Genomic DNA, 15,262 nt, shown 5'->3' on the forward strand with positions numbered 1-15,262 from the left:
CAATTCTGTGAAGATTTACAAGTATCATCTAAAATATATTAAACCCTGACCAGTTTAAATCTGTCAACAGACTGTAACTTAGGACACTATAATCACAAGTTCACAGTATAAAAAGCTGTGTGGTTTAAGATGTTGCTCCTAAGGAAGGTAGTTGAGGTAGTTTCCTTGAAGTCCAGATAGGCATCTCCCCTTTATCTAGTCTGGCCTTCTTGTCTGAAGTTCCTGAGCAACCCAGGATGCTTTTCATGCTCAACAGCTTGAGCAGGTGCCCGAACAAACAGGGGAGCAGGGAAGGAGGGGCAGAGAGGGGCACAGACATTTGTGTGTGTGTTCAAAATGGAATGGGAAATGAGACAGAGTCAAATGTGACACATGGCAGCAGCATTCAGGGGCTACCTTGGGACATAAAACAGATTTTGGTAACTGCTTGCTGCTCATCACAGACTGGTTACTTCCTCCTCAAAGGAGCTACTTCACATCATGCAAGTCACTGCTGAGAGGCAGAAGAGGAAAGGCATTTTAGCTTCAACTGTCCTCAAGTGGTTAAGCTAAGGGAAAACCACTGCTTTACACAGAAGTGGGTGAATACCAACAGCTGTTTCCACATCCCAGCTGAGTGGTCAGCATGACCTGATCTAACACAGACTGTGCTCATGGCACTGTCACCTCCTTCAGCAGAGTTCTGTTCATGCACAAGTTCACAGAACAGCCCCTTGCACATGCCAAACAGAGCCCCACTTTCATGCCACAGCCCTGGCAAGCTTCCACTACAGATCACAATTCCATGTAAGTATTACAAAAGGGAGAATATTCAAACTTACAGTAAACTGGTCAATCAGTTAATGCAGGGGCACTGATCCCAAGAATGCCACTACCGAACAGACACTGAGACTGGCAAAGAGTGTCAAAAGGGCTCTGGGGGTTGGGGAAAACCCTTCCTACATTCACACCTTCCAGAAGACCTAGGGAGTTCAGAATTCTCACTAGTCTCTAATAAGGACATTGAGCCACCATCAGAACTCACCCACAGGTTTTAAACCACTACTTGTGTTCATTATTGCCTGCAACTACACTAAGCAGTTTGGTACAGACCAGGGCAGCAGCTTTGAAGAATTATGCACACTTATTGCTTTAGTCTGATTTTAGGAACAGTTTCTGTGCATTAATGACATTCTTCTAGAAAGAAACTAAACTATTAGATATGCTGCAGCTATGCACCAAATACACTTCTAACACTAACAGCCAACACATCAGTCTGACCTGACCACTGGTCCTTTGAACAGCCACATATATGGCAGGGATTCTTGATCCTACAGGCCAGAGCAAATATGGTCCAGCAAAACCCCTAAGCCACATGCATGCACCTCCGTTCCAACTGTGCATTATCCTACTGCAATAAAATACCTGCTCATGCACATAAAGCCACTGCCTTCCTCTCTGTAACTGCCCTCTGAGGAGAACAAAAGTCATCCCTGCAGCAGATCAGTGCAAGTTCTGATTTGGGACTGGAGCAGCTGACGCACATTGTCAGGTTCGTTCCCTCTGACTCGGCTGAAGGGGACTGGGCCCAGTGGTAGGACCCAGAATTGGACCCTCACAGCTACATCTGCTAGAGCATCACATAAAAAAAATAATCAAAGCACACCCAAAGACAGTTTTCCTGCACGACACGTGACATTTTGCACATACTTTACGATTAAGTCACAATGAAGGTCAAGGTGGGCAGTTCATGCAACCTAACTGGCAAAGTGCATACTGAAATCAGGCACTCCAAAATACTTTTCCTCTGGTTTTAGTCTGGGTTTTTTTCATTATTTTTATCTTTATTTTCAGGGGTGAGGAAGGTAGGGAATAGTTTGTGTTTATTGTTGTTTGTTTTTCTTTTTTTTTTTGGAAATCAATGAGCAGCTTCCTGTCATCAAGCTTTTTAAAATGCAGGAAAAACAAACAATTTTATGTAACACAAATGCCAATATACTGTGTAAGCAGACTGCAATTTTGTTAACTACAGTCTGTGATGATACTTCAATAATTCACTATCTTTTTATACTTGATGAGTAATTGTATGTTCTGGATCTATGCATTTTTTCATAGAAATCAGATTATGTGTGCTTGAAACACCTCAGTCTGAAGCAAAGCATAGTCTTGCTTGATATTTTTGTGAACTAGCTTGAATTGCTTATACTTACAGAAATAATATAGATTCTTTATTTTCATTTCCTTTACCACAGTTTTCTCTTAGATACTCTTGGTAAGAACCTGTAGCTGCATTTCTCTTTCTGACCATAGAGGATTCAAATACAGCAGAGGACACTGTACATGAGCCTTTTTACACTGCTAAGGAGAAACATGTCATCAAATTCATGTTTTCTTGTAGTGCCAATCCAGCCTGAGGATTCTGACAAATGACAGCACTTCTCTGTGCAATGACTACATATTACCTGGACCATGAAGAGACTGGGTAACAGCAATCACTTGGCAATAGAGGAAATAAATTTTTGAATATATGGTATATAAAAATATCCAAATTATATTCTGAAATTACACATATTGCAGGACTATTTTGACTATGTGTTAATCTTTCAAGGTAATAGATGCTTTTTAATCTAGAGTCTGGCTGCTAGAATGCTTTAAATATTTATTGTACCTTAACTTCATCAGCACTCTTTCATTACCCTTTCCAGCAGTATTTCTTTCAGGGACACTCACTTGAAACATATTGGTCTTCAGTGAAACCTAAAAACACTCAATACCTAAAGAAGTTGCATCATTTCCTGTAGGACTGCAACAAATTTTAGATATAGATGGGCCTTCCAAATAAAGGCAAAATGGCACATCTTAGAAGGGGTAGCCTGATCAACCCTCTCAAGGAATGATCAACATTGTAAGTGACCACTAAAATGAGGGCTTGCTTGAAAAGGTCTTGAGAATGTTCCCTCTATTGTTTTATAACCAAAATGAGGTAGAGTAGGTCACTTCCAGCATGAAAGCATTTCAGGATGCACCCTTGTCTAGTCTCCAGCCTCAGGCTTTGCCTCACACAATTTGCACTCAGAACAGACAATGCTACAAGATTCTCTACAAATACTACATGAAAGGGAGGAATAATGCAAAAAGAAGTTTCAGTTTAAGCATACCCACTAAATATACTGACCAATGCAAACACATGCAACCTACATTTGTGAAAGTTACACTGTCAGTCTATTTATATTGCAGCCTCTTCTGCACCAATGAAACAGCCTCCTGAAACGTGGAGGTGTTCAGCCACAAGAGTGTTATTGCGAAAACTTTGCAATATTAATATCCTAAATAATTATTTTCAAATATTTCATATTTGGCCCATTGTTACAAATTACCCTGAGGATCAGATAAACACACAAAAGCAAATGTCACCCAGTTCAAAAAAAAAAAGCAATACTTCAGTTAAAACAAACCATTGACAAAAAAAAAAATCCTCAACATTCTAAACTGTTTGTGCTAGGAGAGAAGTCAGACAAGCAGGACATTATTTCACCAATACTTAAAGTCTCTACTGAAAGAAGCCAAGTATTTAGAGTTCCAGAAAGCTGAAGCGATCACTGCAATTTATACTACAATTTACTTTTAATTGGCTTAGTTGATTAAGTAATCTAAAACCATAAAGCCCTACTCTTTGAATCCAGTAACAAAGCAACTTAATTTTACAATGATCTGCTCTGCATCCCTTAGTGCCTAGGCTGAAGGTGGTGAGTGAATACCTGCTGGGCTCTGAGCAGCAGAAGGAGTGGATGTCGAGCTTGCAGTCACTGAGTCACAGCGCCCTGTACTGCCACTGCCACTGGAAGGGGACGGTGACGAGAGCGGGGATGGATTGTGCTGATTTATGCACTGGGCTACAGCAAAGCCTGCAAAACAGGACAGTGAAGTTTACAAGTTAAATAGCAATCTTAAAAGAGTTAAGCTGTTGAACAAACTGGGAAAGGGTAAAAGCAAATCCTGTATGAAGGCGATGCCAACCTCATGCAGTGACCCAGAGGATGTGCCCTTTCCCACCTTCATCCTGGAAACCAGAGAAGTCTGAATGCACCTGACTGAAAACAGGCTACAAGTGCTGATCAATAAGTAAAGAGTTTAAGGGATTAAAAGCATTTTAAAACTTAGAGATTGCACAGACAGTCAAAACATATTGAAACTTTTCGATTTTTGATATAGTCAATATATTCACAGGTCACAGACCGTAACATGATAAGGAAAACAATTAAGTCAAAAGCGAACAAAAAACCCTCTTGGATATAAGACCTACATTTTTTTACTAGACACGACTTCAGAAAATTTTAATCAATCACATCTAATGCTGGCACTGAATTTCGTCCAGCCTCTCACAAACTGAATTTTTTCCAGTGTGGAAGGAAAGACTGGAAAGGTCTATGCAGTGTCCGACAGCACCTCTTAGATGAGTCATTTTCTGGCTTCTAGTGTAATTCTCCTTCAATCTCTTTGCAGGGTAGCATCCTTTTCTTTCCTAACCAGATTGCATTCATTCCTTTCTCCTTCTATAAGTACACACCTATAGCCACCTCTTCAGGTTTTGCTAGCAAGCAGCTTTTCAGAAGTTGATGCACTTCTTACAGCAAAAGAAGTGCCTTCACCACGGGCTGTGGTGAAGGTGAGGTGAGGCACACCACGTTTCTGCTTCTGCAGCTCTCCTCCCTCTCTCTCATGGGAAAGTGCTAATGCAGAAGTTTTTTTGGCAGTCCTGTGAAGTACTGAAAGTAGCCACAATGTGGACTACAAAACACCTAACAATACTCTAGTTGCTACCTTCACTGAACAGTCAACACTGAAAGGGAAAGTATCTGACAATCAGGTAAGACTGAAAACACACAACACAGTTCTTTATCCTTTTATACAGGGAATCTCCCTTGGCAGTGAATGGATGATTCACTCAGAGAATCTCCTATATAGGGAAGGTGCTGGTGCCATACAGGATGCAACCACTCAAAACTCAGCTTAAATGGACATGTTACAAGAAGCTCTGAAAGCTTTGAAATGTAGATATACCAAGTCAGGAAAATGCTGTTAGCAGCAACACACTGACAGGCTGTGCTACAAGTGAAAACAACAGTGATGAAAGCACAGAAGAAAGCTCACAAACATCTGTCCTGTTAATAATCTGACTTGAATCTGTAATCCCACCTCCTACATTCTACCTCCCACGCTTACCCAAGAATTAGACTCAAAACCACTTGCAGAAACACAATGCCACCTGAATTTCTGTAGCACTGCAGCATAGCTTTAGATAGGTATCTAAATGTCATTTTTACCAAGTTAAATTACATTCATTATGTTCAAGATGAACACCACTTGAAAGAACTAAATCACTACCAAGGCAGGAGAGATGTCTTTCAGTGAAAAACAAAATATTTGGTAAGGAACTAATTGTCCTACAAATGTAAATAAATCCATGCATTTTATTTCAGAAACCAAAAGTGACTGATCTACAATCACTTAGGTAAGTTAAACTGAGTTTACACAGTGACACCTGACAGTCTGCAAAAAGTTAACCACAAACTGAACCACCTCAAATGTGAAAGACTTCCACATGTATCACTGGCCATGAGTTCTATAGTTTTTAATCACAGAAAATGTACATTAGATTTTTCATACACAGTTCATAGTTTGAAATATCAGTTAGGATGGGGTAACAAGGAATAACCAACCAGCCCACTTGTGACCACAGAAGTGAGGCAAAGCCAACTGTTAAGGTGAATGAAATTAAGAACAGTTCCTAAAGCCACTGCTACAGAAGAGCTTACATCAAGATATTTAGCTTCCCTTACAGGGCTGGTAAAGGCTGTACCTGTGGATAAAGCATTCTATAGCCACAAAGTTTGCATTTCAAGGGAGAAGAAACCTTCCACCCTCAGCAGAACAGCAGAAATAAGTAGACAAGGTCTCCCATGACTGTCATAGGGAAAACTGGTCTGATTTAGCAGGATTGCCAGCCCAAAGCTTCTGCAAAACAGCACTCATGGATTCATGTCCTTACATGGGAGCATTTGCTTCAAAATGACCTCAACATATTTTCTCTCCCCAAACAACTGCAAAGGAAGAATTTTAAATGCGCTAATGGAAGCTAATTTAGATAGGAAGGAAAGGTAAGCCTGAATAATTCAAAATACTGTAACTGGGAAACTACTGACCAAGGAAAAAACCTCTAATCAGGAAACTCCTATTGGAAATACCTGCAAAGAAAATGTGAGCAGAATTAATCCTAGCTACAGGAAGCAAAATAACAGTAAGGAAGTTAATCTGATGATGACAGGAATGTTAGTTTGTATTACACAAAGGGTTCCAAACCTATGGATGATTTTTTTCCTTCAGACTTTAAAATGAAGATGGTTATAACTTGCTTGCCATGCTAATGTTAACAAGCTTTCCTCCTACTTTTTTCCTCTCAAAACCTTATTATCATCTACTAAGATATTAACAATGGATAAAATAGTAAGAGAAATCTATTGATTTTTGAATCTTTTGCTTTTCAAAATAAATTTACTTAGTAGGTAAGCAACCACACTTGTTAAAATATTTAGATGTACCTTTTGCTGGAAATCGTTAACATTTCCCTTAAGACAGGCGGGGTATATAAATCTCAGAATAGAGCTGATACTTGAAACTAATTCTTGAGTTTGCTTGAAGAGGAAGTCATTATTTATTTACTTTCAATGGAAGACATCTGTTCACAGGGTCCCTACCAAATCTGCTGGTTTCTTTAAAAACAGTGTTCTTTATTTACATAGATTGCTTCAGAAGTACAATATGTTCATACATAGCTAATAGATGAGATGGTGAAGAGTCCAGCCAGCTACACTATCCCTAAAATGCTCTAACATTCTAGCAAAGGTCAGAAACTTTAAATAGACCTTGGAGTATACTCATAGCCATGACTTCATGGTGACAAAATTGATCAAGTGAGGGATTTTGCTTACGTTGTTCTCTACTGAACTGTCCAGTCCAGCAGATGATCACAGCATGTCCCTGCACTTTTCACAGGGGGATGTTCTGAAGCATGGTCTGTGACATTCTCATCACCCTTCACTTGTCCTGCACAAAATCCAGTTTCAAGCTATAACAATGCTCACCCTCTTTCCCCCAGACACCAAGATTTTAACTTTGCACTGTGGAACAATGAAGGAAAATGAAGCCCAGTTTGACAACAATAAGGGAACACAGAAGTTAACTGCAGGCTCTCTAGTGACATATGCAGAGCTTTATGTAGGCACCATGAGAGAAACTGAACCAGACAACTGCAATTAGTGTTCTTGAAAATTCTAAATTCATTGACAATAGGAATTAGGGAACTGAATAGCTGTATCAAAGTTCACAGAGTGAAACTTGCAGGAGGAATGAAAACATTGATATGAGTGTTAATTTCTTAAAAACCATGCTGGATTGTACAGCACTGACAGCCAACATGGTCCTAACAAAAGTAGTAATTAGTCTTCTAAAAGTGTTGCCATAAAAACAGCTCTGCTTTAAATCTACAAAGGACATCACCAAGGGAAAGCATAATTTGAGTATTAAAAGTACAACCAAATTAACTGACTGTGCGAGCTCTGCAGAACTCAAACACCAGCTGGAGCTGTAACAGTTAAGAAATGCATACATGAAGCCAGTAATTTAATTGCAACTTGTTCAGTAATTTTTTCAAAGCCACAAAATTCTCCTCTTGAAGTAAAAATCATTGCAAGCCTGATTAAGGGATAAGCACACAGATTCCTATAAAAATCACTAAGAACAAGGAAAGCTTATTCATTCCTCAGCAAAGATAAGATAACAAACCCATATTTGATACTGGTTTTGTAATCAGATGTAAACACAGGATATTAATCAATTTTTATTTTATTACTACCTGTCATAAAATGCATTTCAATGATGTTGTATTTGATATACTTCCAGTGGCCTGCCTCATTTCTTATGCTTTGTATCAAATAAAAGCTTTAAAATACTTTTCCCTCTGGATCTGCAAGTGGAACTCTACATTTCCTGGATTCAAATAAAGGATGTCATTGCTTGAACAAACGACTATGTTGCATCATCCCCAGTATTCCCCTTCGAATTAGCAGATGAAGTCATTCGTTAGGAACACAAAAGCACTCCTAGAGAAAGTTGAAACAGTAACACTGGACTCTTTACAACCACACCTTTTCCATGGAAGTCTGGTCAAATAAGGAAAACACTCCCCTCACACATCATACACTGGTCTTTGACGCACTGACTGACAATACCCATGGTTTTATAATTTCTGTTCCCCAGTCAGGACTCAGGTAACTGAGCTCCAATTCTAAAGCAGTAAAAAATCTGCATTCTAAGTAATCTGAATTATGTGCATTTGAATTCTGAATCACATTTAAAGAGAAATGCTGAGTTCTGTGAAATGACTGACAGTAAGAGGTAATGAAATCTTTTGTATAATACAGCACAATTAAGTACTTTCAAGCAGTATGAGATTTCCCTTTAAAATGACTCAACCCAAAAGGAAAATAGTCATCTGGAAAAGAATTTTTGCAGAGAAGTCAATTTGTGAAACAGACAATAAAGAGGAAAAAAAAGCAAAGAGCTCATTGATTTAGAATCATTCCTTTAATCCCAGTTCCAAGCTAATGTAGCTGCGGCCCTTTTCTGTCTTGCTCACTCTGAGGGAAATGTGGCAGTGCACAACATTTCAGCTGTTTCCACAATCCAGCATGAAGACATTCATAACCGAATTAAAGGAGGAAATACACACAACTGACTGGGACTGCTCATAGAATCTAAATGGGAGGTGCTGGGCTGCAGCTCCAGAGCTGTGTCCAAAACCTGTAACTTCAGCTGAAGGCTGAACAGGAAGATCCGGATGTGTTGCATAAATACTGAGTATGCAAAGCATGATTTAAACTAACTTGATTTGTAAGGAAGGCAAGGTATTAAGACATCTGGGGAAACTGCCATGGAAGTATTGCTCACAACGCACCCACAATACACACCCAGGTATTATTTGTTTCTCTCAGAGTAAATTTTGCCGTAAGCCTCATCCTGGAGTTGTATGCTCAGGAACACACCACAATAAGCTTTTCACTGCTTGTACAAGTTACAGTACAGTTTTTGCAGACAGAAATCACAAAGCAAAACCTGCTTGTTAATGAATGCTAATCTTACCTGGGACTTTGTCAACAGATGCAAAGACAGAGCGCTGCACTGTGGGGTCACTGCTCCCACGCCGGGACTGGTCATAGAATCTAAATGGGAGGTGCTGGGCTGCAGCTCCAGAGCTGTGTCCAAAACCCATAACTTCAGTTGAAGGCTGAACAGGAAGATCCAGGAGAGCTATGTTTAATCACAATTGATAGTTTTTGTTACTCAAATACATAAAAGGAAAAAGAGGTGACAAGAAAATTGATAGTTTGCTCAGGACCTAAGACTAAACCAGATTTTAACATAACTTGCTTTCATTTACCTCTTAATTATGGTTACAAATGCACTGACAAACTAAAGAGTCAGTGCTTCTGGCAACCTTTTCTACATTGCTGTCTACACCACATTCACACTAGGGAAACCTCAAAATTTCAGCGGAAAAGAAAAAAACCCCAGGATTACAGGAAGTCCCTTTCACTAAAAAACCATAGGAGTTATTAACAATAAAAAAAACCTTTTTGCTTTTCCCTGCAGAAATAAAGTAATTCATTAGTTAAAACAGAACACTGCAGAAAGCCATTTAAAGAGACAATCAGCTTTAAGATGGAAAATAAATGCCTTTGCATTCATTCAATCTAAAATTTTTAATATCAAGTAATAATATCCTCAAACTTGCTTTTATGCCTTGCTTCATGCAAAAAAAAATTAAAGTGTCACATATCCACTTTATAAATTCTAAGTTAAATATGGAAGTAAATCTATTCCTTGGAAACTCAGTCCTGTTTTAGAGTCTTCTGTAGCCCACCACTCCTCAGTGTGCCTCAGCCTGACATTACAGAGTGATTTGCCACGACAGCCCAGTGCTGTCTCCCAGAGCCACTGCAGGACACCACCCACCTGCTATCCTCTGCATTTTGGTGCGCCGTGCCTGGATGCGGCCCTTGGCCAGGCGCTGCTTGGCGATGATGCAGCGAATGTGATCGGCAAAGATGAACGTGGCCTGCAGGATGGGGAAGGGCTTCGAGTGAGGGCTGGAGGCAGGCTTGTGGATTATGATGTTCAGGGCTCTGCTGTCATCCTCTACTCCGGTCACCTGCATATCCTAAAGAGAAGCAGAAGGCAAAGAGTTACAATAAGCTTTTCTAAACTACAGATTAAATATTAACATTGAAAGAAAGTATTATGATAATGTTTCATTAAAGCTCTTACTAAGACAGTTTCCATGTTAAAAAACCCAGCAATATAAAACCAAACCAGACTCTGCAAGTTGTACAACTTGGACTTACTTCTTCAGAAATTAGTATTCATAGAGATTGAGTATTTGAGCACAGCAAATTTTCAGGAAATACAAACAGCAACAGTTAAGGCAATAAAGAGACAAATGAGAAAAAATTCCTTAGATAAGCACACATCATTTCAAAATTACAACCTGTCACCTTCTCCACCTGTGTAGGAAAATCAGAACTCTAAGTGAGTTCATTAGCTACTTGAGTAAAGTGCTTGGAACACAATCCTAACCAGATGTGACTTCAGTCTTCAAATGAGCATAGCCCATCAGATATTAAGGAAGTTACCCCATCTGCAATTGTGTCTCTGGTTACCTACGTAAACTTCTTCAGAAATTCAGAATTGTTTTAAAAGGCAGGAAGCAGAAAAAAGACCAAAGAAACAAGGAAGCATGCTACAGAGCTTAAATATATAAGCTAATACTGGTATTACTATTTATCCAACATAAAACGTAGATTTTCAGCTCAGAAAAGCTGGCCACCCAAACTACAACTTCCCTTACCTGCAGAAGGCCTGCAAACTTAACTACTCCCCATCCAAGTCTGGCAACATCTGGTTCAACCAAACTCATCTGGTAAATATCCACAGCCAGGAATCTTTGAACTTGGCCCCCATCCTTTGTTACGACTGTACAAGCAATCAGATCACTGTTATCTAAAGGAAGGAAGGAAGGAAGGAAAAAGGTTACATAACACTGAAGTTGAGGATTCTGGGGGGCTGTGGGTATTCTACATAACAGAAAACGTTAACATATAAAAATATAACAACCTTGATAATACATGGTTAAACCTTCTATTCACATTTTTAATAGATATTTTAACTTGCCTATCACAGTTACATAGAAAGGGCAGGAGAGATTTTAACAACAGTGGTTCAGACATACAAGATAAATATAAGATGGGTACCATATACACCTTGCTTACTCTTATCACCTTCACTGCCTTTCAGAAAAGAGCTCCTTTCACCTCAGGGGTAAAACTGCAACATTCTTATTTCTCTCACTAGGTGAAGTCTCAACTTGTTAACAACCACAGCCAGACCCAACACCACTGCAGGCCATGGCTTCTACCTTGTTATAAACTTTGTCTCCTGACACAAGCTACTTTTCTACAGGTCTGAAACCTATGCTTGCTCTTGGACTCATTTCAATTTCAAGATTATTTGGACTCTCCAGATAAATTGTAGCAGTATTTTGACAATGTTTGATATTTCATTGACTTATATTGAACAAACAGATTCTTACTCCAGAAACCCCTCCAACAAACCCCAAAATACATTCTCCACCATTTCCTCACTGCCCCGTTCCAGTTCAAACCCATTATTAATGAAAAGGGACTAAATCACCCTGTTCACATCAGCTGAAATCTACCAAGCAGCCCTTAAACTGCAGTGCAACCCCTAGCAGAGCTCTGCTAACTCTACTAAGAGCTGCTTTTTCCTTTGCTTCATATTGATACTTTCATTCATATATTTGATAAACACAGGTCTTTTCCTCTCTCTCATCTAGTACAACTTACAGCAAGTAAAATATTGTGAAGGCTATACAAATCAGTAGAATTTATTTACTCATTCAGACATCTAAACAAGCATTTAACACCACTTTTCACACTAGAAACATCTGCAGGATAAACTACAAGTGGATGTGTACAGCTCTTCACAGTGGCAGGTCACATAACCATAGACAACAGCCATGAATTATGGTCAGGAGGTGGAAGAAATTCTTTTGTGCAGCTGATTACCCAGAGATGATGTGGAATTTACATCACCAAAGGTTTTCAGGCTTCAAAAATCAAACCAACTTCCTCTTCCCCACAAAAAACCCCCACAATACAAGTGAGAGATCCTTTCCAACTAACATTTCTGTGAATCTACCAATTACCCTTTACCAGCAGGATCCATTCAAAATTCATTGGGTGGTAGGAAAGAAAGGCACGAAATACAGAACCCTAACACAATTAAGAGGATAATTAATGCTAACCAGTGTGAATCTACCGTCAGCTTTTGAAATTTGAGAAAACAAGTTTAATCAATAAATGCAATACATACAGGACATGATTCAGTTAACATGAGAATTGATTGCATTAACCTTCTCACAACCCTGGAAGACTCAAGAAATCCATAAAGGATTGGCAAGTATTACTGTAAGAACCTGTAGAGGATTTATTCCTGTTTAAAGAAGGAGCTCAGACACCAGGCAGAACTGGATATTTCTGATTTTGGTATGCTTCATTTCTTGCCTCTTTTATTCTTTCACCAAATGAATCCATCAACAGTTATTTCAGTTGACTTGAATTCCTGGAGCACTCCTGCTCTTCTCAAGACAAAGTGCTTGGATTGGGACTCCTTCAAACAGGAGATGTCAGGCTGATGACTCTTTTGGGAGATTCTCAACTAACAGGCCACAACACCAAATAGAGTTGTGGAGTTCTCAAATACTAGTTTTTGACCAGTATTTACAAAGTTTTTAGTGCAACAGTAAGCAGGCTAAAATACTTGCTATACAAATTCAACTGCCCAAGTACAAAACTGCACTACTTCAGGAACTCAAAGGGCAGAATGCCTTCTAGAACAGAAAGTTTTTATTTCAAACCTGACAACATCTTGAAGTAAAGCATTACTGTAAAAGTCTTTAAAAGAAACAGAAAGGAAAGTTACTCATTTATTAGGCAACTGTTACAGGAATCCTTTGAGCCTATACAACTGAATGTAGTTCATTTACATGACTGTTTCTAGTTCACAGCTGCTGAAGAGTCAAACTGTCATCCTTGATGACAAAAACAGAAGAGAAAGTGTGGTTAAACACATTTTCAGTGAACTGCTATAAGAATACTTACAGCTATGCTATGGAACAGCTAGAGATACCCAACCACATTCAGATGAAAATATCAAGCCCAGTAAACTTCAGTACTATTCAAATTTGGTCTGATTACAGTGAACCACAGGCTGAATGGCTTCCTGGTGTGGCACTGCTGCAGAGAACTGGAGTGCCTCTTCTGAGATTAACAGCAATGGCTAATTTCTTCTCATGCAAAACGAGGTTTGTAACCAGCCTGGATGCTACACCTTCATTACTTGGATCCAAAATTTCTGTGAACTTTCTCCAAGAAAAACCCAAGTTTTGGGAAATACAGCCAAGGAAGGAGAGTTCATAGACCTCAGCTGCTTGCAGTGCTGAAGATGTAAATTCAGGGAAAATAGTTGTCTGTGTTTATAAAAATATTTGCCTGAAAAGACTGTATTGTAAGAAATGTTCAGGAATATAACAGCTACTCAATATGGTCTAAATGCACCTGATCTGCCTTGGGGCTTGATCTTTAATGATTTTATAATTTCCAGCCATCCCAATTCCAGAAATTATCTGCAGACATTAAAAGCTCTTACAGAAAACTTTCAGCCCTTTGTATGCACAGCTGGCAGCCCAAGATAAGCATTAGGCTGAAGATAGTGAATGCAGCACCTCCCACTTCACAGGAAGAACTCTTCCCAACAGCAGGCACCCATCTGGGATGATATCCAGCTTTACTAAGCAAGAAATCAAACAGTCATGGATCCACCTTGTTCCCATGAAGTACATTTAGTTCATGTTAGAGGAGGTGTCCCTGGTTATATCTGCACCACATTCTGGGTTACTCTCTTTGCCACAAATATGACAAATTATCCTGGACACCTTTTTTAGCTGACCCCACTTTGAGCAGGGGGGTTAGACTGGATGATCTACTGAAGTTCCTTACAACTTCAATTATTCTATCATAAACTCTTCTGAAGTCTTTTTAAAAAAATGTTGACTGTGATGGCCTTCTAGAGCCTGCTCACTCTGTCTGCCAAATATGCACAGAAACTTAACTATAATGTTACTTTTTTTCTGTTTCAGCAAAGAAAAAACAGCTTTAAATGTATCCTCATTTACCTCTTGGCCATGGCATTTGAAACATTAAACAGAATCCTGTTACCACCTGAAACCAAGCACTGAGGCTGTTAATTTGAGCTGCCAGTGACTTCACACAGTGAGCTGCTAAACAAGACTGAAAACACCTCCAGCCTCACAGGCAGTCTACGTGAGACAGTTATCACAAAATATGTAATTGCTTCAAAACTACTGACAGTAGAAAAACACTGCAAAGTAACAGTTGCTATAATTCTGATGACAGCATATCCAGCAGTATGGAATGAACCTTTTGTGGAATTACCTGACTCTCTGTTCATACATTTATATATGTTCATACATACTGGTGACAACCTTGTAACTACACCTAAAGGTTCACATTTAACATATGTGCATCAAAATATTAAATATGGTTCTTTACAAGAAACTTGAATCTCCCTCATCAAGCTCACATAAAACATGATCATTACATTCAGGCAAAAGGAAAAAATAGAGCTATTTTGATACAGTTCTGTGGGATTTTTCCAAATCAAAACAGTAGCTGAAACCATTACTGGATCATCTTAACCTCTACTCCCCTCTTAAAAGGATTTGTATACAAACAAGCATAAACACTGAAGGCATCTTAATGTTCCCAAGAATTTTAAAAGCCTTGTATTAATAGAGATTGAGGAAAATTTGTCAAATCAACAACACCCTCAAAGTGGTATTTAAAAAAGACACACAAATGTAATTTTTTGGGTCATGCTTTGCCCACTGCACAGTCTCCTGCCAAGGTATGGCACCTATGCAATCCTGTGCATCCTGCATGCTTTGTGTGATATTCTCCTTGATATCCTCCTGTCTCTCTTGTTTGGGCAAAGACTCCAACTGCAAAATACATTTTTATGCTACAACACACAGTGGAACCTCAACACTGTGCTACTTCAATTCAGGTAG

The 15,262-nt window shown here is 39.1% G+C and overlaps 1 protein-coding gene across 5 annotated transcripts in view; it reads right to left on the bottom strand.

Annotated features, from left to right (window-relative positions):
- CLEC16A (C-type lectin domain containing 16A) overlaps positions 1-15,262 on the bottom strand; it is a 58,045-nt gene that overhangs the window by 8,749 nt on the left and 34,034 nt on the right. For 4 of the 5 annotated variants that reach the window (XM_058035308.1, XM_058035304.1, XM_058035306.1 and 1 more), the window contains 4 exons: positions 10,943-11,094; positions 10,051-10,255; positions 9,178-9,345; positions 3,738-3,884 (listed from right to left, as the gene is read on the bottom strand). In XM_058035308.1, the coding sequence (XP_057891291.1) occupies positions 3,738-3,884; positions 9,178-9,345; positions 10,051-10,255; positions 10,943-11,094 (672 nt within the window). Of the gene's footprint in view, positions 1-3,737; positions 3,885-9,177; positions 9,346-10,050; positions 10,256-10,942; positions 11,095-15,262 lie in introns of those variants that run through there. The other variant, XM_058035307.1, reaches the window with a different exon arrangement.

The sequence above is a fragment of the Melospiza georgiana genome, chromosome 16 (genome assembly GCF_028018845.1).
Source record: "Melospiza georgiana isolate bMelGeo1 chromosome 16, bMelGeo1.pri, whole genome shotgun sequence".
Classification (NCBI taxonomy): Eukaryota; Metazoa; Chordata; class Aves; order Passeriformes; family Passerellidae; genus Melospiza; species Melospiza georgiana.